This window comes from Haliaeetus leucocephalus, unplaced genomic scaffold (assembly GCF_000737465.1).
Source record: "Haliaeetus leucocephalus isolate CR32 unplaced genomic scaffold, Haliaeetus_leucocephalus-4.0 Scaffold840, whole genome shotgun sequence".
NCBI lineage: Eukaryota > Metazoa > Chordata > Aves > Accipitriformes > Accipitridae > Haliaeetus > Haliaeetus leucocephalus.
The window spans coordinates 1,921,705-1,943,999 of NW_010973276.1; the positions used below are offsets into that span (position 1 = coordinate 1,921,705).

Here is a 22,295-nt window from a genome sequence, read left to right on the forward strand (position 1 = left end):
TAGCAGTGAGGCTGCCCCACCAACCACTGCCCCAGCTCCTCACAGATCAGGGGGCCCTTAAACCAAAACCCCAAATCTCTACAGGCAGTAAAAGCTACGGGTGGTCATGAGGGAAAACCACCACAGCCCCGCCACGCTCCCCTCAGCCCAGGCCCCTTCCTGAGGGAAAGGGCCACTCACCATAGGTGCCGAGCTCTGTGGGTCCCCCCCCTCTCTCCGCCCCAGCAGGGACAAACGCCGGCTGCGCCTGCCCGTACCGCAACTCCTGGTCACGCTTATCTCAGTCGGTCACTCCGTCCACGTCAAGCCAAAAAAGCCGGCGCGGTGCCAGGCCTCAGGGCGAGAGCCACGCCGTGGGGGGAGCACGTGCCCCGGCCCCCCACGTCCCCTGAGTCTCATGGTCGCGTTACTGTTGCGTTCTTGCACGTGACAGTAACGTCAAGCAGAAATATTTCCCTGTTAATGTGCCTGGAAAACTTCGAGTGGAAAGCCAGGGTGGTGGTGGGGCAGGGAGGGGAGCCTGGTCACGGCCAGCCAGGACACCTGATCCTTGGGGGACAGAAGCACCCTGGCTCCGTGCCTGGTCATGGGGACAAGGAGAAGGACAAGCTCCCGCACCTGCGGCTTTGCCTCCCCAGCAGGGAGCAGGGACACCCATGCACCCCCCCACTCCCCCCTCACCCCAGACCAGCACTCATTGCAGAGCCAGGGCCTCACCTCAGGCCCCCCTCCCTCCCTGCATTGTTCCTACCCATGCAACATCACACCGCAACATAAACAAAGTAATTTTTATTTAAAAAACAAACTGGGGGGACAGAAACAAAACCAATCAACCAAAATACAACACAGCCACAGAAAGCGTAAACTGCCCTTGTACTAGTGTTACCTATTGGAGCAAATACCAAAGAAAAGTTTACAGGGGTATTCTATAAAACCTGATGTAATTTCCAAACGAACAAGGCACTTCACTCCCATTAAAGGAATTACAAAGTCAAAGATGGACTGGAAACCCAGATGTGCAAAGTCCAACCTCATCTTCATCCTGAAGTCCCAACAGTTATTTTCAACAGTGGCTAGAAACCTTGATTTCCTCCTATGAAGGCAAAGCACAAAACTCCCTGTTTTCAGATCTTAAAAGATCTTAAATAATTTGCAACCATCAGCCCATCAATTGGCAGATCTTGACAAACAAACCTTCGCTGCTGCCATTGGCAGGTATCACAAAGTTCATGGTCATCACAGCTCACCTGTCATCCAAGTGATTAACACATCCAGTAAGAATCTAAGAACTTACAGTTTTCTTCTCTAAATGCCAACAAAAAACTCAGAGCACCTCAGTCACAGTCTCCTCTCGGCTGCTGGGGAGATTTATCCTGAAATCTTGAGAGTACGGATACACCAAGTAACACTTCTGACAGCATATGGTCTTTACAGTCCCAAGAGGCCATATTTCTAATAAATCTTGTAATCTGTAGCAAAAAGCTAAAAACAAAAGCATCCTCCTTTTCTCCCATAGAGTCAGCTCCACACCCCCCAAATATGAAATCTGGATTTGCACAGTAGGAGGCAAAGTGGGAGAAGACACAGCAGAGTATTTACAAAAGCTGAACAGCTTCACCTGTAAGAACTGACATCCCCTCACAAGAGCCTGAAAATATATTCCCATTATAACAACGAACACAAATTAATACAGAACTATGGTGTTTTTTTTTCTTTGCATCAAACTAGGCTGAAACCTGTTCAAACAGCAGAGAAGTTATCTATCTAACACTCCAATATACTCTTTAAAAAACATTTTAAAAAAAATAGAACATCTCTGAAATTTTGGTCATTTGTTCCTCAATCAACATCTGAAGAGTAATTCTCAGGTCAGCAAAAGTTTTTCAGAAACAAGACAACCCCTGAAACAGGGGCTGCTTCCAACCATTAGACCCCACCAGGTTCTGCACGCAGCTCAGAGCGCTCGCCAGTCAATGGGCTTCTTTCCAGATTTCTTGAGCAGCTCATTCGTCTTCGAGAAATGCCGACAGCCAAAAAACCCTCTGTTGACGGAGAAAGGCGAGGGATGGACTGTCTGCAGGACGTGGTGGCGTTTCTGTAAAGCATTGGAGGAAACCGCTCGTTAAGATTTGCATGCTTTCAGTTCCCTGGACAAGGCTGGCTGCTTCTGCCCTGACCAAGCAGGTGTGATTTCCTCTCTACACCACCTCAGCCACCAGCCTGAGGACCTAAAGAACTCGCCATGAGGACCAAGACTTTTATCCCACTGAGCAGAGGAGGATGGAATATGTAAAGCAGCAGTAATACCCTGGCCATTTTTCAATTGCTGTAATCTTAACATCAAATTTTATTCACGAGCCTTTTCCTAGAAAAAACAGTGCTGTCCTCAGCTGGACGCTTTTCTGACAACAGAAGGTTACACTTGCTCCACTTTCGTTGCTTAACTCTGGCAAAGGCTAAGCTGGAACAGAACGGCAACTAAATTTGACCGCAGAGTTCAAGCAGGGAGAAAACCCCGATTCTGTAAGGGAAGTGCCCTCTAGTGTCCACCCAAGTGAAGAAAAAAAAATTAGCGAGAGGGAAGAGATGAAGAAGAGCAACCTGTACCCTGTCAATGGAGCTGCCTTTCTTCTGGGCATAGGCTCCCCACAGCATGAAGACGACCCCATGCAAGTTCTTGTTGAGCCAGGACACCACCACGTCCGTGAACTGCTCCCAGCCTCTCTCCTTGTGGGAAGTGGCCTGGTGAGCTCGCACCGTGAGGACAGCGTTGAGTAGGAGCACTCCTAGCAAACAAAGCAGATACGCAGAGGATGAAACAAAAGTCAAGCGTTAACTGCTTTTTCCTGCTACCCCTGAGAAGTGATAAATTAAATTTGCATTCTAAGGCACCTGCAAAGTGACAGGCATTCAGAATTATTTACTCTTTTACAGATGGACTGTTTCCAACCATGGATCTGTCTTCTAGACCAGCTTTTTTATGACCTACAGTGGACACATTACTAGATTGCCTATTAACTCACCTTGCTTGGCCCAGCCAGTTAGATCACCATGACCAGGATGAGTGAAATCCTCAATATCTGTAGATAGTTCTTTGTAAATATTTTCTAAACTGCAAACAAAAACCATCAGAAGTTTTTTAATGTCCATGTTTAAAGATAAGAGCAAACAGCACCACTTACTGCTCTTACACTAGGCAAGAAGGGTATTGATTTTAATCTTATCATTTAAGCTAATAAAACCATTCGTAGAAGCAGGGCAACAAGGACTCCCCTTTGCGTGTCTGGCTGGAAGCATAAGAAGAAGGTCTCAGCACAACTGAAAATGCAAATTTACATCCAGCATGCTCTTCAGGATACCACCAAACTATATAGCATTATCCATATTTTTGCAGTAATGTTTTTTCTAGGCAACACACAACTCAAATTTAAGTAGTCACAACACACTTCGTATCAGTTATCTGGCTCACAGCTGTGAGTAACACAGGACTGCAAATAATTTGTAAACAAAAGGAGTTCTGCAAATTGAGTGCTGTCATACCTGGGGGGAGGTGGAACAGGCTTCTGGACACTGAAACAGAGCCCATGAGCTTGATTAGGTCCATGATATGGATCTTGTCCCAAAATGACAACCTTTACCTGAAAGCAGGCCTTTGTTAGCACTGAATTATAAGTATTATTCCCCAAAAGAGAGGAGAAGGAAACAAAAAAAAAAGCTTATAAGTGAGCTTTATCCTAAAACAAACACACAGGCAGAAAAAAAAACCAGCCAAACAAACCCAAAACACCAAACCCCAGGAACTGAAGTTAAATCACTGACTTCTCATTATAAACAACTTGAAGAACACAGTCCCCACCTAACACTAAGGACTAACATCACCACAGCTTTACTGCTAACATTATGAAGATATTTTGATTGCAGAAGACCAACATTTTCAGAACACCACAATAGAACACCTTGTGAAGGTATTTTCCAAGTAAATTTGCTCACATTTTAGTTTTATGCCACACTCGCTGTGATATTTTTGACACAGCTTATTGGCAATGGGATTACCTTAGACGCTGTCATTTTTTTTAAATTATAGTTCATTAAAGATCAATTAAAAAAACGCAGGAAATGTACGAGATCAAAAAATCAAGCGCTATATTAAGTTGGCAGCGCTGGAAATACTGTCAAAAGTCCAACTAAAGCTTTAAAGGAAATTCTGTGGCCAGTGAGTGTAATAAAACAATAAAACCGCATTTCAGTACGAGAGATGAGAGGTGCCAGGATTGCCAAATTACACAAGAGAAACAACAGCAGCATCTGCCCTCCATGGGATCGATGCTTCGGAGATGAAGGCCTGTGTGCATCCCACCCCGCGTTTTCGTCATTTTAAAGGCACCAGCAGCTGCAGAGACCTCCCCCAACCCTCCCCAAGCACCTGCAAGCTCTACTCACATCCCTGATGTCGCACATCTGCGTCCAGGTGAAGACTTGGTCAGGGGGTGGATAGACCGTGTAGCGTTTCCTCTCTTCTGCTACGAACGCCATCAGCTGCGGGGGGGGGGGGAAAAGGAAGAAGTTCAGCCCGGGGAGCAGTGGCTGAGCAGCCCCGCCGTTCAGGACAGACCCGCCTCACTCACCTCCATGAAGTACGGCTTCGAGAACTCCCCGGCCAGCTGCCGCCGCCAGCTCTCCCCGAAGCCCACGGGCACGTTCCTCTCGGCCAGCCGCTGCAACGCCGCCTCCTTGTTCTTACGGATCCGCTCCACCTGTTCCGGGCTCAGCGGCGAGGCCTGGCCCGCCTCATCTCCCGCCGCCTTCGCTTTCTTCGCGGCGCTGACCTGGAAATGGCAAGCCGAGAGGCGGCTGCAGAGCGGGCGGGGGACGCCGCGGCCCAGCCACGGGCCGAGCAACCGGAGCCGAGCGGCCGCCACGGCCACGGCCCCGGCCGCGCCCCACGCGGGTATTTCGCGGCAAAACAACAGCGGGCCCCTCCCTATCGGCCGCCGAGCCAAGCGGGACCCGCCCACAAGCAGTTAGCCCAAACTCCCGCTCTCTATTGGTCAACGGGAAAAGGCCCGCTCCTCCCTATTGGCCTGCCACAGCCGGCGGAGAGGCTCTCTGCCTAGCAACCTTGACGAAACGGCGGCCCTCAGCGCCCATTGGACGGCGGCGGAGCGTGGCCTCGATTGGCAGGTCAGCCAGGCGTGCTAAGAGCGCGGGGTTTTTGGAAGTGGCCGCGCGGCGCATGGTCTCCCAATTCCCCCCCCCCCGCCAACGGCCGCCAGGGTCGCGCGCCCCAACGGCCACCTACGCTGCGAGACCCCCCTCCACAGCCGCCGCCCTCCCGACCGCCAAGTCCCCTCTTCCCCCCTCCAGGACCGCTGGTCCCCCAGCTCCCCGCTCGCTACCTCAGCATCGCCGCCCGGCTCCGGCGAGCGGCCGCGCTTCTTTACCGGCGCGGCGCTGAAGAAGGAGTGCAACGTCTTCTGCCCGATCATGGCGGCGGAGCGGGCGAGGGGCAGCGGTGAGGGGCGGCAGCGGCACCCGCGCGAACTGGTGGGTAGGTGGGTGGGCGGGCGGGACGGGGGTTTCGCGCCAAGAGCGCGCGCGTGCGCGGGGCGGGGCCGGAGGAAGGGGGGCGGGGGGCCAATAGCCCTCCCTGGCGCATGCGCGTCCGCCCCGCGCTCCCCCCCCGCCCTCCGCGGCCGCTGGGGGACCCGGGGATTAGCACCGTCGCCGGGCTCCTTCAGGGAGGGTGGTTCTCGTTACCGCCCGGTCTCGCTGCCGGGAGGAGGCGACGGGCGCCCCCCACAGCTCCCCGCCGCTGTCGGTGCCTCCGAGCGGGGGCCGATGGACAAATACGTGGTTAAACGGCCTCCCGGGGAGACGGGGGGCGGCGGGAAGAGGCCGCGGGCGGAGGAGCCCGCCTCAGGGCAGTCCCCCTGGCAGGAGATCCGCGCGGAGGGCCTGAGCTGCGACTACCGGCTCCTCTTCGGCAAGGCTGAGGCTGACGAGATCTTCCAGCAGCTGGAAGAGGAGGTGGAGTACTTCGAAGGTAACGGCCGTCCGGGGAGCCGGTTTCAGCTCCGGGTGCCACGGACGCCCCCCGTGCCCCTGCCCGGTGAGGCGTTTCCCTGCCCGGCCGGCCCAAGGCGAGTCCCAGAATGATTCCCGTGGCCTGGGCAGAGGTGGCAGCCAGGTGGTGGAGAGGTTTCTGCAGGCGCCGGACGTTTGCAAAATCTGGCCCAGAGAAGCAAAGAACAAGCACAGGTCTGATCCTGCAGGGTTAGTTTTGCTTAGCTTGAAGCATGTGTCAAGTGGTTTCATTCACGTTTTAAGAGAAGAACTGGGGTAATCCTGGAATGGTGACAGGGGTTTGTTGGTAGATGTAGTATACGAGATATCCCCGGTCACATTAATTCAACAACAGAGTACGATGGGGGTGCTAGTCCTGTTCATCACATTCAAGGGGGATAGTAAAGCCGCGTCAGACTTGAGAGTTAAGTACTGTGTTGAGACAGAAACACTTGAACAACTTTTTGGTTGTCATCAGCATCGTCGTTTCTGTTGTCCCACTGGAGCTTCTGTGAAGCTCCAAATCGAGATTGTTCAAACTGTGAACTGCAGAGGTAATACAGAGTTGGTTTTGATCCTTCTCATCTCTTGTTTGAACAGGTGACATGACGAAATTGCACGTGTTTGGCAAATGGCATGACATTCCAAGGAAGCAGGTAACCTACGGAGACCCTGAGTTAACATACACTTACTCGGGCGTTACCTTTTCTCCAAAGCCATGGATCCCAGTTCTTAATCGTATCAGAGACCGCATCACTTTGGACACAGGACATACTTTTAATTTTGTTCTCATTAACAGGTATGTCTGATTTCCAATTGCATCAAGCAGCTTGTTCAAATGAAAAATTGCTTGCACAACTCTGTTGACAGATCGCTGACAAGTTGTTTACATTCATTTAACTAGATTGGTAGAAGAACTAATTAATCTATTTTGTGTACAGATACAAAGATGGTGGGGACCACATAGGTGAACATCGAGATGATGAGAGAGAACTGGTTCCACGCAGTCCTATTGCGTCTGTGTCCTTTGGGGCTTGCAGGGACTTTGTTTTCAGGCACTGTGATTCCAGAGGGAAAAATGCAACGCGCCACATTAAGCCCATCAAACTGCAGCTAGCCCATGGTAGCCTGCTGATGATGAAGTACCCCACCAATGTGTATTGGTACCACAGCCTGCCCACCCGCAAGAGAGTACTTGCCCCAAGAATCAACCTCACATTTCGGAAAGTGATGACTATAGCCAAGAAGTGAAATACTCAGCAATCAAGCACCAGGTCTTTTGACTCTGAAAATAGAAGCTTTCTTCCCCAACGTAACAGTCAATTTCTCATTCAAACACTGTCTTTGATGATCCAAGGTACAAGATGAACAAATTAAACCAGGAGAGGAGATAGCATACTTGGTAACTTGCTAATAAAGACTGCGACTACTGATCTTAAATACCAAGAATACTTTTTCTCCGCGACATGTTGCTGTAGTCCTGCTGATACATACCTTTAATGAGCAATACCCTTGTTTTGCTCGGGATGAAGTTTGTTCTCAACTGATCATAATCTAGCTAGTTTTCCAAAAAGATCAAAATACTCTATATCCTTGAGATAGTGGTGAAATTGTTTATAAATACCATAAAGTACAAAATGTAATCATTTGGAGGGAGCCTGGAAGCTGATGCTGTTCAACAGGCGACACTTTCTTGTATGCTCTGTCAATGAGCTATGGTTTGCTTGGTTTTTTAAAAAAATAAAATACAAATAAGACTGACATGAAAAAGAGGAGTGCTAAGAGATTAATATAGTGAGTGCAACATGGCTGGCTGCATGTTTTACAGTCTCTATGACTTTTGTCTGCATATGTTTTTCTGGTGCTCTACCTCCTCTGCTGACATGGGAGACTGGGTTCTTTCAGTCAGTAGTGTGGTGGGGCAGGAGGAAGCACGAGGTGCTACTGCACAGGGAGAGGGCCTCTTCTTCCTTGGGTCCTTTGTACAGAAACCAGGAAGCATAAGATGACCTTTTGGGGAAAGACTAGGTTGGACCATTTATATGGACAACACAGCATGACAGGCTATAACTTCTGAGAGTGTCTGTTTTTCTAAATAATTATTCCTAGGGATTCCATTCTGGCTACCTGAAAGCCATCACCTTCCATGCTGACAGTTAATCCTGCCGAAATGAGGAAAGACCATCCAAAGCCACGAACAGGTCTTGCAGAATCAAGCGATGGTAAGTACTGAGTGAGAATGTGAACTGATCCTTGTGTAACCAGGCTACAAGCATCTGAATTAGTGATGGGCTCTATCCTTCAGCGGTAGGTCCGTTAGGGCTATGGAATTAACGTCTGTTTAGACAATTTGGAGTTGGTACTTCCCACCCCCTGCCACTACCAGAAAATGAAGTATGAAGAGCTCCTGCATGAATGCTTCTCATCCAGAGACTGTGAGGTGCTGCTTCTATCAAATATATCAAATGCGGTTTGGCTTATAGCTTGGTCTTTGTTTCAAGACACTACCACATGTGAACAGCTACTTTTTCTAATAAGTTTGTTCTTTTATTGCTACTGTACAGTTACAAAAATACCCTGAAGTGAAAATGCAACTTCAAACAGCAGTGCAGTGGTTTGACTATAATATCATACATTTTTAAATAATGCACAAAATAAGACAAGAATAATCCAAACACAGAGATGTCATCTTGGAGGTCTTATCTGATGTTTTTTAACCTTTTACGTTTTATTAACACCTTCACCATGGAAGCTTGCGACTAACAAGCAACAGCATTTGATGAGCCTCATGTGCCTGCACAGAGCCCAGTGACTTCAAAAGGTGAGGGTTGGGTGGCAAACTTCTACAGAGCTCTTTGCTCTCAGTAGGCTGGGAGTATCTAGCACAGCTCAGGACCCGGGACCAAGGTGCTGATACTTGTTCCTTTCCTCATACTGAGGGCTAAGCCAAGACCATCTACTCCTTCCCAACAGTGAAAGCTAGAACAAATGCTGACTACTCAACCCTCATCTTTATAGCCCTTGAGGAAGCTTTCAGAGTAAATCTGCAGCTGAGTGAAACTGAGCACTTTATCAGTGTCATACAGCGACTGTGCTTTCATTCTCATCAAACTGGCCCCTGTTGGAAAGCAGCTCTATGCAAAAGAAAAATATATTGAACATGCAAGCTTGCAGTAATGTGGCTTCATGGCCCTGTTACAAGATGATGAGTTTAAGACTTAGTCCATTGTGTATGTATGTTCTGATCCACCTCCAGCATTACTGCTTTCTAAACAAAGTGACCTGTTCAGATGAACTTCTCAAAAATTCAGTTAAAAACTCTAAACAGACCCTGTTGAGAATAGGTATTGCAGAATATACACTGCTGGCAGTGGAAATGTTTTGAAGTTCTGAGGTACAAATGGTAGACCTGCTGGAGCTAGAGGCTTTGCATGATGTTTTTCCTTAGGTGACACCCACCACTGCTTTACAGAGCTCCTACTGCACACCTGTGCTGCCCAGAATGGAGGGCTTTCACCTTCTGCAAGTCAGTTAGGTCTTAGTTCAACGGCCAGGGCATTTTTGGCATTTTGCACCCTTCTAGGTTTTTTTTTTGTTTGGGGGGGGGGGTGTCTTGTTTTCCCATAACTTAAAATAGAAAGGTTAAAACCATGCTACTGCTAGCCTAGCACAGACAAGGAGACTTCTCAGGAACTAGTATGTCTGTGGATTTATAAAGACTATTTTATGCACTATGAGCATTACTTGGAGCAGGAATTGTGATCCATACTCTGGAATGATGAGTTGTGTAAATAGTTTTGCATATACATCCATTACCACTCTTATTTTGGCTGGTTTTGAGCCTCCCGTTTTGAGCCTCTGAATGCCTATGAGCTTTGCACAGCAATATGAATGTATGAGGTACAAAGTTGCCCTAAAAAAAACCTATTAAGACAGTTGTTACCATTTGAAAACTTAGTTGCTGTTTACACTGAAAAAGCTTGTCTGATGAATTAGTCTTTTTCTCCTCCAAGCTTACAAGGATAGAAAAGAGCTAAAAATAGCCTACATACTTTATTCCTGGTAATTTAAAAGTAGTCAGAAGGATAATTTTTGCTGCTTCCACCTCCGTGCTTTGGGATTATTTTTTTTGGACACATCAAACAATCTAGAGCAGCAAAGCACACCTTACTTCTGTTTATGTGGCAATCTGTGTATCTAATGCAGTGACACCAGTCTTTTCAGACTGCTGTACTACTTCACAAGACAAGTAAGTGCCCACCAGTCCTAATTCAATTGTTTATGCTCTAACTTGACAAGGATGTTTGGGTTGCTATACATCTCAGCTAACAATCACAACCGGTACAAGCTCTAAAGCTCAATTGCAAGCCAGACAGCATGTATCTGAATGGTTGATGAGAAATGGCAGTTTTCAGCATTAAAATAGGAAGGGCAAGTCTAGAACACCAATTACAGTAGCTTTGAAATCACAGCATTAAAAGTTGTAGTTGATGCTACAAGCAAGTGTATTCAACAGTTCCATAGTGACAAAGGAAATGACAATACTGATTGCTAGCAAACACTTCTGTCTCTTGATTTCAGCTACATTCCAGAGATAGAGAGCAATATACCAGGGTCTTGGCTCTTAATAGATAAAAAGATTGTCTTTTCTCCTGGAAAAGGGAAACTGCATTTTGAATCAGCAGAAGTACTTCTATGATGTATAAAAAAATAAAATATTGGGAAAATTACACAAACAGGGAAGTTGTTTTTTGGATCGTGCATGCTATGTAGAGATGCCTTACTTTATTGATTAGCTGGGCTATCAAGAGAAACCTGACTCCATTAGTAGTTCATTCCATCATCTTGAGACATTTATCAGAACGCAACTGACATGCAGTGGACTCAGACAATGGTAATGTCGCTATTCAAATAAGCTCAAGGCACTTTTGTTTCTTAAATCATTGCCTTTGATAACAGTAGCTTCCCATCAACTGCTTTTGGGGCTCCTGTGTTCAGAAATATCTGCAGTGAAATGTATGGGATTAAGCATCTCCCTTTGAAAATTTACAGCCGTGTCAGAATATGGAATACAGCCTTGGGAAGTCTGTTTGAATTGTCTGTTTCAGAGCTGTGATGTTGACAAAATTACTACCTAACAGAATAAATGCTTCTCTAATACAGATTTACTTTGGACTGCACAACATTAGCAGACCAACTTTGGGTAGCGTAATTTTGGTACAAAACACAACTCCCAGCAGGAGCCAGCCATTGCCATAAAGGGAGGGGAACGTTAAAGGGCCTGTGGTGGGTCATTTGCATAACAGACAGGAGATGCAATGTAGATCTCATTAGAGGAATTTTGTCAGTTTTCATCCTTCTTCTGCTCTTTTAATCACTCTTCAACCCTTAACTCCAAGCTTTGGTGCTGTACCCTCGAGTGAATGCGCTCATAAAAAAGCAAGTAAGCACTAGAAGAAAGGACTTCCTGCAAACTAGCTTTGCGAACGGTGTCATCAGAAATCCATAGCCACTGACTGCTGACAGAGAGTGGGTTCTTAGGAGAAGGTGGAGAGCGGCGGTAAGTCACAAAGTGTCCAGAATGCATGTCTCCATGATGAACTACAACTGCCATCAGACGGTAAAGGTATACAGGGGAACTGAAGGACAAATGAGAAAAAGGAAAGGGTCAGCAGCCCTTGTGGATCACACATATACCAGAAGCAGCCCCACTTGCTTTGTCTTCAGTTGCAATTTCTTATTAGAGCAAATAGATGTCTCCATAAGAGACACACTGCCTTGCAATTACTTTTCAGTATACCAAGTCTTTGCTGCAGCGCTGCTTTGCTCTGTTATTGAGAAAACGGAACCATTTACTTTACAAGTTTATGCTACAGAGGGCTACTGCCATTTTGTACAGCATAACTGATTGAATTTTGCAACAGCATTTTCCATCAAACCTACCAATGTGCCAGTATTTTAAAGCACTGCTAATGGACAGAAAAGCTATTCTGGAAGAATGTGCTTTCAACTGAAAAGAGGTAAAATTGCAGCAGGTAACCCACAAATAACGATGGATCAAGGATTTGCTCTGCAACTGTCTTCATAACAAGCATTTGGCACAAAATGGTTCCAGGCTTGTTATTTCACACAGTGATTGTGGGAATTGTCTTCCCCATGGGGCAAATATGCAATGGCAGATAGAAGTGGTACAGAACTAACTATACATTTGTCACCAGCATGAAAATAAGTGAGCTTTCTCAAAGGCCAAGAAAACAGATTATCAGGAGAAGCATCAAGGCTGATTTACTAAGTAGAATCATGGCAGCTGCAACTTAAATCAAGCTTCTTCAATGTTTGAGAAAAAAAATCTATAAGAGGTCTACGGATTTCTTGCAATAGTTTTAAATCAGAGTAAGAGGTAAAAATGAAATGAAGGGCTAGAGAAAAACAGCAAGAATAAGATTATGGCTATTCAGAAGGATGATTTACTGCACCACGAACCAGAGAAAGGAGATTTTGAGTTTTGCTTGTAATATGTTCTACTCCCTTTTCTAGGAGAGAAATGGAGCCAAAGACAACCACTAAAAACCGGCCAAGAGAAAAGCAAAAAAAATTCTGTACAGGAGCTAGGATAGATGTTAGTGACTGTGACTGTGCAGCCTCACAATAAAGACAGAATAAAGGAAGACATAATTGGAAGGGACAGAAGTTATAAGATAGGGTACAAATCTTTAACTTACCTGCATTCAGGGAATGCAGCAAGTGGGAAAGTTCCCGAGGACATTAAAAATGAAGAGGGGCAGGCACCATTCATAAAGACCGGTTTAGCACCAGATGGCTGTTCTGCACCTGCAAGAGAAAGTAGACATTCAGTAATTTAACTTCAATGCTACTGTTAGTATTGCTAACAACAGTGCTTCTGTTCCTGCAGTACCTTTCATCACAGAATATGAAGTATTTTACTTATTTTAATTCATTACATATTATAATCCCTTAAGAGATGCAGAGGAGTATAATATCCAAAGACAGTGGTAATTGTTTTTACGTGACACAAACATGAAAATGACCATGTTTGCAAAATCCCAATAGAATACTGAGCTGCTGAAATGACATACCTACTACAGCTAGATTTTCTAATTGTTTTTTAAGAAGTCACCATTCCCAGCATTCTTTCTATGCTTGTCCTGAAGCCTTAGAAGAGATCACTAACAAGATAATCCCTAGGACTTCCTGAGTTTAACATTCCTTCATCCTCTGGACATAAGACATGTGAGTTCTATGCTATCTGGGATTTTTTTGTTTGTTTGCAAGGGTTTTTTAGTAGGATCAAATTAAATTATCAAAACTGAACTGTAAACTTGGAACAGGGTATCCTAATGCTTGCTAGGAAAGGGATTTCTACCTGTCCTCTTTGCACAGATCCAAATAAAGATAGTGCTCTTATGTTCATTCTGCAGATTAGAATGTTTTATCACTGAAACATAGAAATACCAAATAGATTTTATTTTCAAAGTAAGTACCTGAAGGTTTTACTGCTATCCCATCCTTTGTTCCAGGTGTTGTCTCTTCAGAGTGTCTCTGATTCAGCTCATTCTGGCTTGATTTATGAACAGGAATGCGGTATTTGTAGATGTCCATGATCAGGAACTCATTGAACTGTACGTGTTCGTGACGTTTCAGAGGAGTGCCTTGGTTTGACCAGCTCAGTCTTTGCAGATGGATACACAAACACTGAGGGAGCTTCAGCAATATTCCATAGAAAAGGAGAGTCAAAATACATTTTTAAATGAAGAGAAACAGCTGTTCAAGTTAAAAGCATACTAACAGAACTGGTAAGTCTAGTGGATAAAGAAATGCATCACTGAACTGTTCCCTTATGTGCTACTTTATCTACATGTAAGCTTATTGGCAATAGTATCCCTAGGACATGACACTAACTCACAACTCTCTTGAGATTTCTGATAACACCACTACTGCTCACTCAGTAGGCAGTAGGATAGATAGCTAATGTTAATTGTTTTCTCCAAATGGAAGAAAAATCAATAAAAATACATGCATGTTCCTAAAAAGCTCACCTGTCAGTCTCATCTAGCTTGTTGATCTGCGAGGTAGAAATGAGGATTGGAATATGTTGGAGTGAGTTGTTGTAAGACATTTGCTAATACTCAGTAAGTAATGGCTTTGCACAGTGAGAGTACCAGGGGAAAAAAGGTCAAGTAGTTATAAATATCTGACATTCAAAGTCATGCCAGAGTTAAGCTCTATCAATAAGTGCACATTATTATTAATGGCACCTGAGGCTCTTAATTACAGACCAGTGCCCTGTTGTCCTCTGCATTACATGATCACAGAGCAAAAAATAAGAGCTTCTCATAGAAATTACACCTGATGTTTAGTACCATATTCACTTGTTTAAACCAGCTGTATTTAGAACATCTTAATTTCTTTGAAATATGCAATTGCTAAAGGTGCTACAAACACTGTATATATGAATCCCTTCACTTAGCAAGGAAATCAAGAACTCATGCAAGACATATGAACTGCCACTGAGCCAAACTCACATTTAAGTGTCTTGCTGAATAACAGTAGAATACTCACATTCTTCCAGCTATAGAGTGTGACATTTTGCTGAATTGAGGCCTCAATGCCTACAAATATTCGGCAAATGAGCTTACTTTTTCAAGTAAAATATTAAAGCAGTCTAATACCAAGAAGTGGACATCAAGCAAAGAGATCAAAGAAAGAAATGACTGTATAATAGGATTTAAAAATAGATTTGGTGGGTTAGTTTGCCTCACCTTTCCTAACTTCAATTGCTTAACAAATGTTGTTCTCTGGTTTTCTATGCTCTGTCCATTCAGAGTCCCTTCTGCCTGAATCTGAAATCAAAGGGGAAGGAAAAAAAAAAAAAAAAAAATAGACATTTGATTACCTGCTGTATCAGATTACACATGATAGCACAGGTCTGCACATTGCAGACAAAAGGAATTGTCTATCTAGAACTATGCTCAGTATATTAGTTACACCTACACTTTTCTAGGAACTTTCTTAAAAAATTTTGGCCTATCCTAATGGATCAGAATTCTAAACCAAAATCAAGCAGAAATGAGCATTTATAGAACAAGCTCAATTTCCACGTTTATGTGTAGTCATATGCCATTTCTGTTGGTTTTCAAACGAGCCACTTTGGCTCTGTGCTATCATCAAATTACAGGCAACTGTAAAATACTGTTTAAAATACCGGAACAAAAAAATTGTCCCAAATACTATCTAAATAATACCTGGTAATTATAGAATAAAATATTTGTAAATTTTGTAATACTAGTAATAAATAAAGCTTCAAAATACTCTGTGAGATAAGAACTCCATTTTAAATATAAGAAATCCCAGGCAAGCTAGAGGCTTTCCTGAAGTCACAAAGGAAGGAGTAGAAAACTGAAGCTATAATTCTGTCAGCAGGCCTAAAACTAATCTAGGAGGTTATGTAAATTAAAATGACATACTTTAGTGCAGTTGTCACATACAACATCCTTTACAGATTCAGAGGAGATGAAATGATGGAGGCAGTGGTCCAGTGTCATGGGACGACCCTTAGTACGAAAAAAAAAATTATTTGCAGTAATTTCAGGGTGCATACCACTTAATTTTGTGAAAGGATTTTTCATAATTTCTTTCATAAAAAATACAGAACTGCAGACTTGTTTCTTGAGAAAACTGGTTAAGTGGCTTTGAGTATAGAACACTGATAATGTAACTATGAGGATTCTTCCTTTGCCTGGATTAAACAGGGAAAACATTGCAGCCTGTAGAAAAGAACAATAGCTGTGACTCCCTGTGTGACTCCTTTAGTGGGGTTTTAAACTACAGATTCCTGGCCCTGTTACTATTTTTCTCTAAAGTTCCAGCACTTCATGGGTCACTTTATGCACTCAGACCCTCTACATAGGAGAAGTACAGCATTTAGTTGAATTTAGGCACTCCTTCCTATACTTCCTTGTAGACTCTACTATGTATTGCCACGTATGAAGGGCATAATCTTCAATGATGGTATAAAATAAAACACAAATAGCAGAATATGTGTCCAAATCCCAATCCTAGCTGTCCAGGAGTGTATTCTATAGGTGCGAGTCAGAGTTTCCATGAGTGCAAGTAGTTGCTACTTGTCTGGAAAGACAAATCGCTAGCAGACATTAAGTAACAAACCGGTATAGTTCAAAAATGTCCTGCACATTTTTCCCCCAAAATCTACAATGTTTTGTCATTCAGAGTTTTTCAGAGAGCCAAAAAGAAACAGAAACAATTTCCAGTTGAAATCACTTGATGCAAAATCCTGTATCGGATAACTTTTGTACTATCACCACAGAGACAGCGCACCCAAAGGTCTCCTTCCAAGACTGCCAGAAACGGCCCTCAGGATACAATCTGGTCTGTTCAAATTACACAGAAAGGAGCAAACACTCCACCAGGAGAAACAGAAAACTCTATTGGTATCAACAAAGTCATGCTTGTTGTACTAATTGGTAATTTGCACCAACACATTAGTGGTAAGGTACTATATTGGCACAACAGGATCATTTATAAAAAGGCAGGAAAATAAACTGTAGCTACTCATTTACGCTTGGGCTGTAGCATCTTAGAAAGACACTAGTGAAGGTATAGCTATGACAACGAGGCAATAGGCAGACTGGCTGGATCATGTGTCAGTGAGGGATACGTACCCACACAGCTGCTGGAATACTCAGTGAGAGACTGTCAAAGGTATCATACCTCACAGGACTCTACAAGAAAATATTTCACATATCCAGTGAGCTATAATTTATGATAGTCAAAAAAACCCCCAAACCAGCCTCACACGAGATGAACACGTGCCCTCTGCTGTCCACAATTACCTGGTGGAATAGGGTCAAAAACACCTGCTTTCCCAACCACAGTGCTAAGGAACACTAGGTATACAAGGTGCTACTTAGCCCCTTTCTGCTGAAGCTGCCCTACTCGCTTAAATTTGTTTGCAAGGTTTTGAAAAGTAAAAGTACTAAACGTACTCCTGCAGTTTGATCTACAAATGAGATTTACTTACTTTATTTTTTTCTTTATCCAGGTTATCTTCATCTCCTTACTCTGGATAACTGGACTGCAACTTAATTTGGCTTTGCATGTGCAATCCCAATACTGTGTGCTGAATGAATAGCTCGTCCTAAAACGCTACCCATGTGAGTGGATTTTCAGTATATGATAGCTGTGGTAAAGAATACTAAATATAATAAGACAGCTATTAGTCTGTCTGGTAAGACAGCTATTATCCCCACAAAGTGGAACACACTTAGTTTTCTTCAGTATATTTAGTGATGCGTTCTTGTTCATCACCAATGCCATAATAAGTACCCGAAAAAGTAACAGTCTAAGCTGTCAGCCCTGCAAACCTTTGGAGCTTAAACCAGCTATGTCAGAAACAACGGATGATGGTTTCAGAATGCGCTCTGAGTGTTGGACATCTGTTTTCATGTATACATATATTACCAGACACACATTCTTATACCTGGTGTTCACAGTGTTTGCAAACCATGTTGCTGGTCAGCCTTCCGTGAAAAGGATGCTGAGATTTCCAGTGGTTTGACACAGGGGGAAGAGACCCTGAAACGCAAAGCTGAAATTGTCCTTTTTGGTTTTTTTTCAATACATCTGTGTTCATCACTACAATTCCACATTTTTGGACCACAGTAACAAAAGTAACTGCTCTAAAACATGTTGTGTCCCACTGACAAATAATTAACAGGTTTTTTACAGCTGAGATATATTTCAGTCCAATACAGACAAAGATCAATTAATATTATCCCCTTAATAAACAAAGTGACTACACTATGAATATTCATATTTCAGAATGGAAAAAAGTATACCTCTTGTTCTGCAGCTTATTTGCTTTTGGGTTATTTCTGGCTGCTACAGAGGAAGATAAAAAGATATCATTAACCCTACCTTAGAAACCATTAAGTATTAAATATGTTCTTATTTCATCCCTAATACGCTTTTCTGACATTAGAACAACTGTGGGAGTTTTAGTGTCTCTTTATATTTGAGGAAGGCCAAAAAACCTGGTATGCAACAAATTTATAATTGACAAAGAGAACACTTTTAATAAAATAAATAATTAATCTGCAGAATTCTCTGCCTCAGAGTACTAAAATAAAAGCGTAACATTTTATAAACCTTTTGTATATATTTTAGAGAAAAAGAGATAGAAACTTTCCATCTGCATGAAATTTACCACTAAACTGGAGGATAAGATATATTTCACCTCCAGATGGACTATTCCATAAATGACCATTTTGCAGTTTTCAAACCCCTTTCATGTGTCAACTCTTACAGATGAGAGTAACTGCTTAGATGGATTACTGTTCTGTGCTACTATTTCAATCCCTGTATTCCACGGATTTAGGAATGCAAGAGCCCTCACAAAAGTGGGATCACTATAAATTCAAATACATTTCCATACAAAAAACATTTTTTATTCTTTAGATTGCCTGGCCTATTGATTCGTTTCTATCAAGAGTACTGAAGAATGGTTTTGTAAACATAATGAAAATATCTTCAGTTTCTAAACAGACACTTTATACCCGACACGCTTAGGAATCTAGGCAGACTACAGAAACTTCTGATAATGAAGTAACATTGGTAAAGAAGTCACCTCCAGCGAATGCACGTCGAACAAATGTGTCACACGTGGCTGACGATCCCGTTCATCTTCTAATGAAGAGGTAAGGACGTGAAATAGTTCATGAGCATCCTATTAAATAGAGGAATAAGACTTAGAGGAAGCGAAAACAACAGACATCAAAACATACACCAGGAGTACTGATACACATATGACTACATCATTATAGTGGGAAATGAAAGGAAAAATTGCTGCTTAGAGCCCACCTTGTGTATTAAGAGTAATCATTTGTGCATCTGTTGCAGTTTTGCCCAAAAAGCTTTTTCTATAAAGCTGAACTTGATAACAGTGCATATTATGAAAAAAATTCTGGGCCATACAAACTCAAAAGATACTAAAATACTTGGAGGAAAAAAGAAAAATGAGTGCACAAAGGCCTGCTTTCCATGATTTCAATAAAAGCATAATTGAAATCTCTGCTGTTTGCTTTGGCTCTGAAATATAAAAGATAGAACTGTATTTTCTGAGTGAGACAATTGGTGGAGTTCATCGGCCAGCTGCACTTACTTAGGGGCTGAAAATACTGAAAACAAGAATTAGAAATCTTGTGTGTTACATGTAACTAAATTTGGAAATGTTAGTCAAGTAGAGTCCATCCCTTGAAGCAGCGTGGCACGTTAGCACAGACCCATTATCTATAGCGAAGTTAGGGCTGTATCTCTTCTGTTTTAATATTACTGGCCCCATTGTACCAAATCTGAAGGTACTTAAGTATAAGGTTTTGAAGCAGCCAGGGTTTCCATGATGAGTATCTAAGCAAACTGAAAACACCATTCATCAATCGCATGGTTGTTTTCCTTCACGTTTTAAAGCAAACTTTCTGCTACAGCAAAGATTCAGATTTGACACTCAGGGTTATTAGTACCGTAGCTTCAATTTTCTGTTATTCCATATCTGAGCACTGAGGTGTATATCAGGCAGTCTAATTGAATTCTGTAATCACCTGCTCTTCAAATGATGAGATCTGCCACCTATATGTTCTTAAAACTTCTAACAGGCAGCTTGCATCCAGGACATCATCTTCTGTTACCTCTTGACAGGATAAAGCTAGAGACATCACATTTAAAAATGTTTAGAAGGAGCCACAAAGAACATTTAGAACACAAATCTGTTTATTTTAGACTGTATGTTACTTAGGCATCATATAATTGATTACAGCAGAGTTACTCTTGATTAGGACAGGTAGACAATGACAGTCAAACTAGTATGTATTAATTACCATTCTCATCTGACTCAGGCTAACTGCATACATTCTCCTCATCGCAACCTGAAAGGTTTCTCAACTGATACAGAGAGAATAAATAATATAAACACCATCTGGAAAGACACATTTTTACTGGTGGATTGGGTAAAAACTGGTACTTTACATGTCACAGAAACCCCAGTATTAATGCCCCATCATCCTTAACATCAGTTAAATGTACATGCTTAACTGGCACAATTTTAGTATGAACAACATCCTGAGATGGGAGAACTTCCAGTGGATTTCCTTTAAAACAAAGCCCTGTGAGGAAAGCCAAGGAGAGCCAACAGATTGCTTAAACACTTTGAGTGTTTAAATAGGATGTAACTGGTACATGAAATTAGCACAGGGGCAAGTCTGAAATGGGTTACCAAATTGGGCTTAGAGGCTTCACCGTTTCCATCCAACATCAGACAAAGTATCTCATTTAATAGTCCATATTTTTGGGAAAATAGTAAGCTTGGCAAAAATGCTTAAATTATTTTATAATGCATTAATTTTCTTTTATAGAGAATTCTGAGTGCCCATCTACTTGTGATAGTATTTTCCTATTTCTTCAATTTTACCGAGTCCATTTTCATACTGCTTTAACCGTTAATACTCTGTGAACAGCAAATGCACTAAAGCCTGTGACAATGGGTGCCGTAACCACATTTTCAGCACCCCTGTTGCCCTCTACCTCAGATTTGTTCAACCTGCTGGCAAACGGCTTCTTCAGAGCAATGTGCACGAATCTGTGTTGGCTGCTTCTCGATTGCCAGGCGAGTCAAACAAAACCTGAAACCTTTCAGCTCTTGGCCAAGAAACAAACAGCTTTGGGGACATATGCAGCTGGGCCTTGCGCTGTTCAGGCTCGATACAATAACTTAATACCTTTTGGATCTCTACCCCTCCGTGAAAATTGGTTGAACTTGGCCAATAAATTCAAAGTTAGTAGAGGGAAATTAAAGAGAGAAGAGTACAAGACCACATGAGCTTCCTTTCTTTAGGAAAGGAGGCTAGAAACAATAACATTTACGCTAAATATGTTCTTGTTAGTTTATCGCAACGTGAAAATGTTAAAGTACCTCTTAGGAGATGCAGCAAAGTGACTGACAAGTATTGATGCTCAGTGGACTGGTTCTGGTCTGTCTTGTATTGTGCTGTAAATTCCTCCAGCCACTTTATGAAAGACGGACAGGAAGATAAGCCTTGCAGCAAAGAATTCATGAAACAGGTGTTTCCTAAGTTAAGAAGGCCAGGTACAAGCCCTACAAATAGAAGTATAAGAGTTTACACCATAAAGTCTAGGAAAACCTGAGTATTTTCAGTTGCAAGTGTTGTGTTAGGTTTTAAAATTATCTTAAAATTAAAATATTTGCCTTTATTTGGTACTTGCACCCCATGAAAACTAGAAGACCCTGCTACAGCATCCTGTAAAGTGTTTATATACATGGTGGTCTCTCAGACTTACACCACTGTAAAATCTTTTAAAATGTTCCTTGAAAAATACTCTTTTTTCCCCGACAGGAACAGATTTCTATCCACAACACTAAGGTTCAGGATTATCTCCAAAGTTACCGTACAAACTGTAAAATTCTTGGTTACAATATATAGTGTAGGAGCCCCTTATTGTGCAGGTTTCCAGGAGCCCATGAGGTCACGGCTGCACTGCTGCATGCTTCAGCTTGGTTTGGTGAAGCTTTCTCTTTTGCTCAGGAAAAGAGCTGGCTTGCCAAGGATTAATAAGAGATGTTCCTGTGCAACTCTGCTTAGCAAGAGACTTTCACTTTTCTTGTACTAATTGTCGATAAGAACACATTTCTTTTGCATTCCAAAATGCACAATAAAATGCGTTATCCGCAGCAGTTCAGTAATGAACTTGTCACAGGACACAAAACCAGGTCTGACAAGTTACAATTTTAGAAAAATGTCAATTGATACAGTTAATATGAAAGTCCTATGTTCAATGCCTATTTTTTTGAATTTGTTACGTTTCTAAACAGGACAGTGACCAAACGTTTGTCTTTAGCAAGAGAAGATAATTTCCTGAAGCTCATAATAAACCGACAGAAGCAGGTGTGTTTCCAACATCCCGGAGAGCCCTCCGGCACGCCAGAATTGACTTTTGGGGCGCTTTTCCCGTGTTTTCCCTGCCCTCCCGCCCTCCCTACCTTTCCTGCGCCTCTTCCTCTCGGTGATGGGACCCCACAGCACGTACATCCCCGCCGCCAGAGCGGCGGCGACCCCCCCGATAACGCCCCAGTTCTTCATCACTTTATACCTGAAACGGGGAAAAAAAAACCTACAACAAAAACA

The 22,295-nt window shown here is 43.0% G+C and overlaps 3 protein-coding genes across 5 annotated transcripts; 1 reads left to right on the forward strand and 2 right to left on the reverse strand.

Annotated features, from left to right (window-relative positions):
- Positions 1 to 876: 876 nt before the first annotated feature.
- Positions 877 to 5,486, reverse strand: UNG (uracil-DNA glycosylase). Its single transcript, XM_010582269.1, has 7 exons — positions 5,300 to 5,486; positions 4,626 to 4,981; positions 4,441 to 4,536; positions 3,541 to 3,638; positions 3,024 to 3,112; positions 2,608 to 2,786; positions 877 to 2,095 (listed from the first exon to the last, which is right to left on the reverse strand). Exons 1-7 carry the CDS (start codon positions 5,484 to 5,486, stop codon positions 1,955 to 1,957), a joined length of 1,146 nt encoding a protein of 381 aa, XP_010580571.1. The 3' UTR covers positions 877 to 1,954.
- Positions 5,487 to 5,838: 352 nt separating this feature from the next.
- On the forward strand, positions 5,839 to 7,314 carry ALKBH2 (alkB, alkylation repair homolog 2 (E. coli)). The gene is made up of 3 exons (XM_010582075.1): positions 5,839 to 6,043; positions 6,664 to 6,862; positions 7,005 to 7,314. Exons 1-3 carry the CDS (start codon positions 5,839 to 5,841, stop codon positions 7,312 to 7,314), a joined length of 714 nt encoding a protein of 237 aa, XP_010580377.1.
- A 4,103-nt stretch (positions 7,315 to 11,417) lies between these two features.
- USP30 (ubiquitin specific peptidase 30) lies at positions 11,418 to 22,295 on the reverse strand. Of its 3 annotated transcripts, none has more exons than XM_010582077.1 (12): positions 22,151 to 22,295; positions 21,065 to 21,247; positions 19,698 to 19,801; positions 18,728 to 18,826; positions 17,940 to 17,979; positions 17,582 to 17,676; positions 16,764 to 16,823; positions 15,549 to 15,635; positions 14,844 to 14,924; positions 13,566 to 13,785; positions 12,786 to 12,894; positions 11,418 to 11,702 (listed from the first exon to the last, which is right to left on the reverse strand). In XM_010582077.1, exons 1-12 carry the CDS (start codon positions 22,248 to 22,250, stop codon positions 11,438 to 11,440), a joined length of 1,443 nt encoding a protein of 480 aa, XP_010580379.1. In that variant the 5' UTR covers positions 22,251 to 22,295; the 3' UTR covers positions 11,418 to 11,437. The 3 variants fall into 3 exon arrangements, with proteins under 3 accessions (XP_010580379.1, XP_010580378.1, XP_010580380.1); XM_010582076.1 differs by having other exon boundaries at positions 17,940 to 17,982; XM_010582078.1 differs by lacking the exon at positions 17,940 to 17,979 and having other exon boundaries at positions 17,582 to 17,689.

Bases quoted from the DNA above. Each gene is read 5' to 3' on its own strand.
- UNG (XM_010582269.1), bottom strand. From the start codon at position 5,486: ATGATCGGGCAGAAGACGTTGCACTCCTTCTTCAGCGCCGCGCCGGTA. The intron at 3,639-4,440 runs GTGAGTAGAGCT...GCCTGCTTTCAG, and splicing joins AGATGTGCGACATCAGGGAT to GTAAAGGTTGTCATTTTGGG. The intron at 2,787-3,023 runs GTGAGTTAATAG...TTTGTTTGCTAG, and splicing joins AACTGGCTGGGCCAAGCAAG to GAGTGCTCCTACTCAACGCT.
- ALKBH2 (XM_010582075.1), top strand. From the start codon at position 5,839: ATGGACAAATACGTGGTTAAACGGCCTCCCGGGGAGACGGGGGGCGGC. The intron at 6,044-6,663 runs GTAACGGCCGTC...TTGTTTGAACAG, and splicing joins GGAGGTGGAGTACTTCGAAG to GTGACATGACGAAATTGCAC. The intron at 6,863-7,004 runs GTATGTCTGATT...TTTTGTGTACAG, and splicing joins AATTTTGTTCTCATTAACAG to ATACAAAGATGGTGGGGACC.
- USP30 (XM_010582076.1), bottom strand. From the start codon at position 22,250: ATGAAGAACTGGGGCGTTATCGGGGGGGTCGCCGCCGCTCTGGCGGCG. The intron at 17,983-18,727 runs GTGACTTCTTTA...CTTCCTCTGTAG, and splicing joins TCGACGTGCATTCGCTGGAG to CAGCCAGAAATAACCCAAAA. The intron at 12,895-13,565 runs GTACTTACTTTG...TTTCTCTTGCAG, and splicing joins GATAGCAGTAAAACCTTCAG to GTGCAGAACAGCCATCTGGT.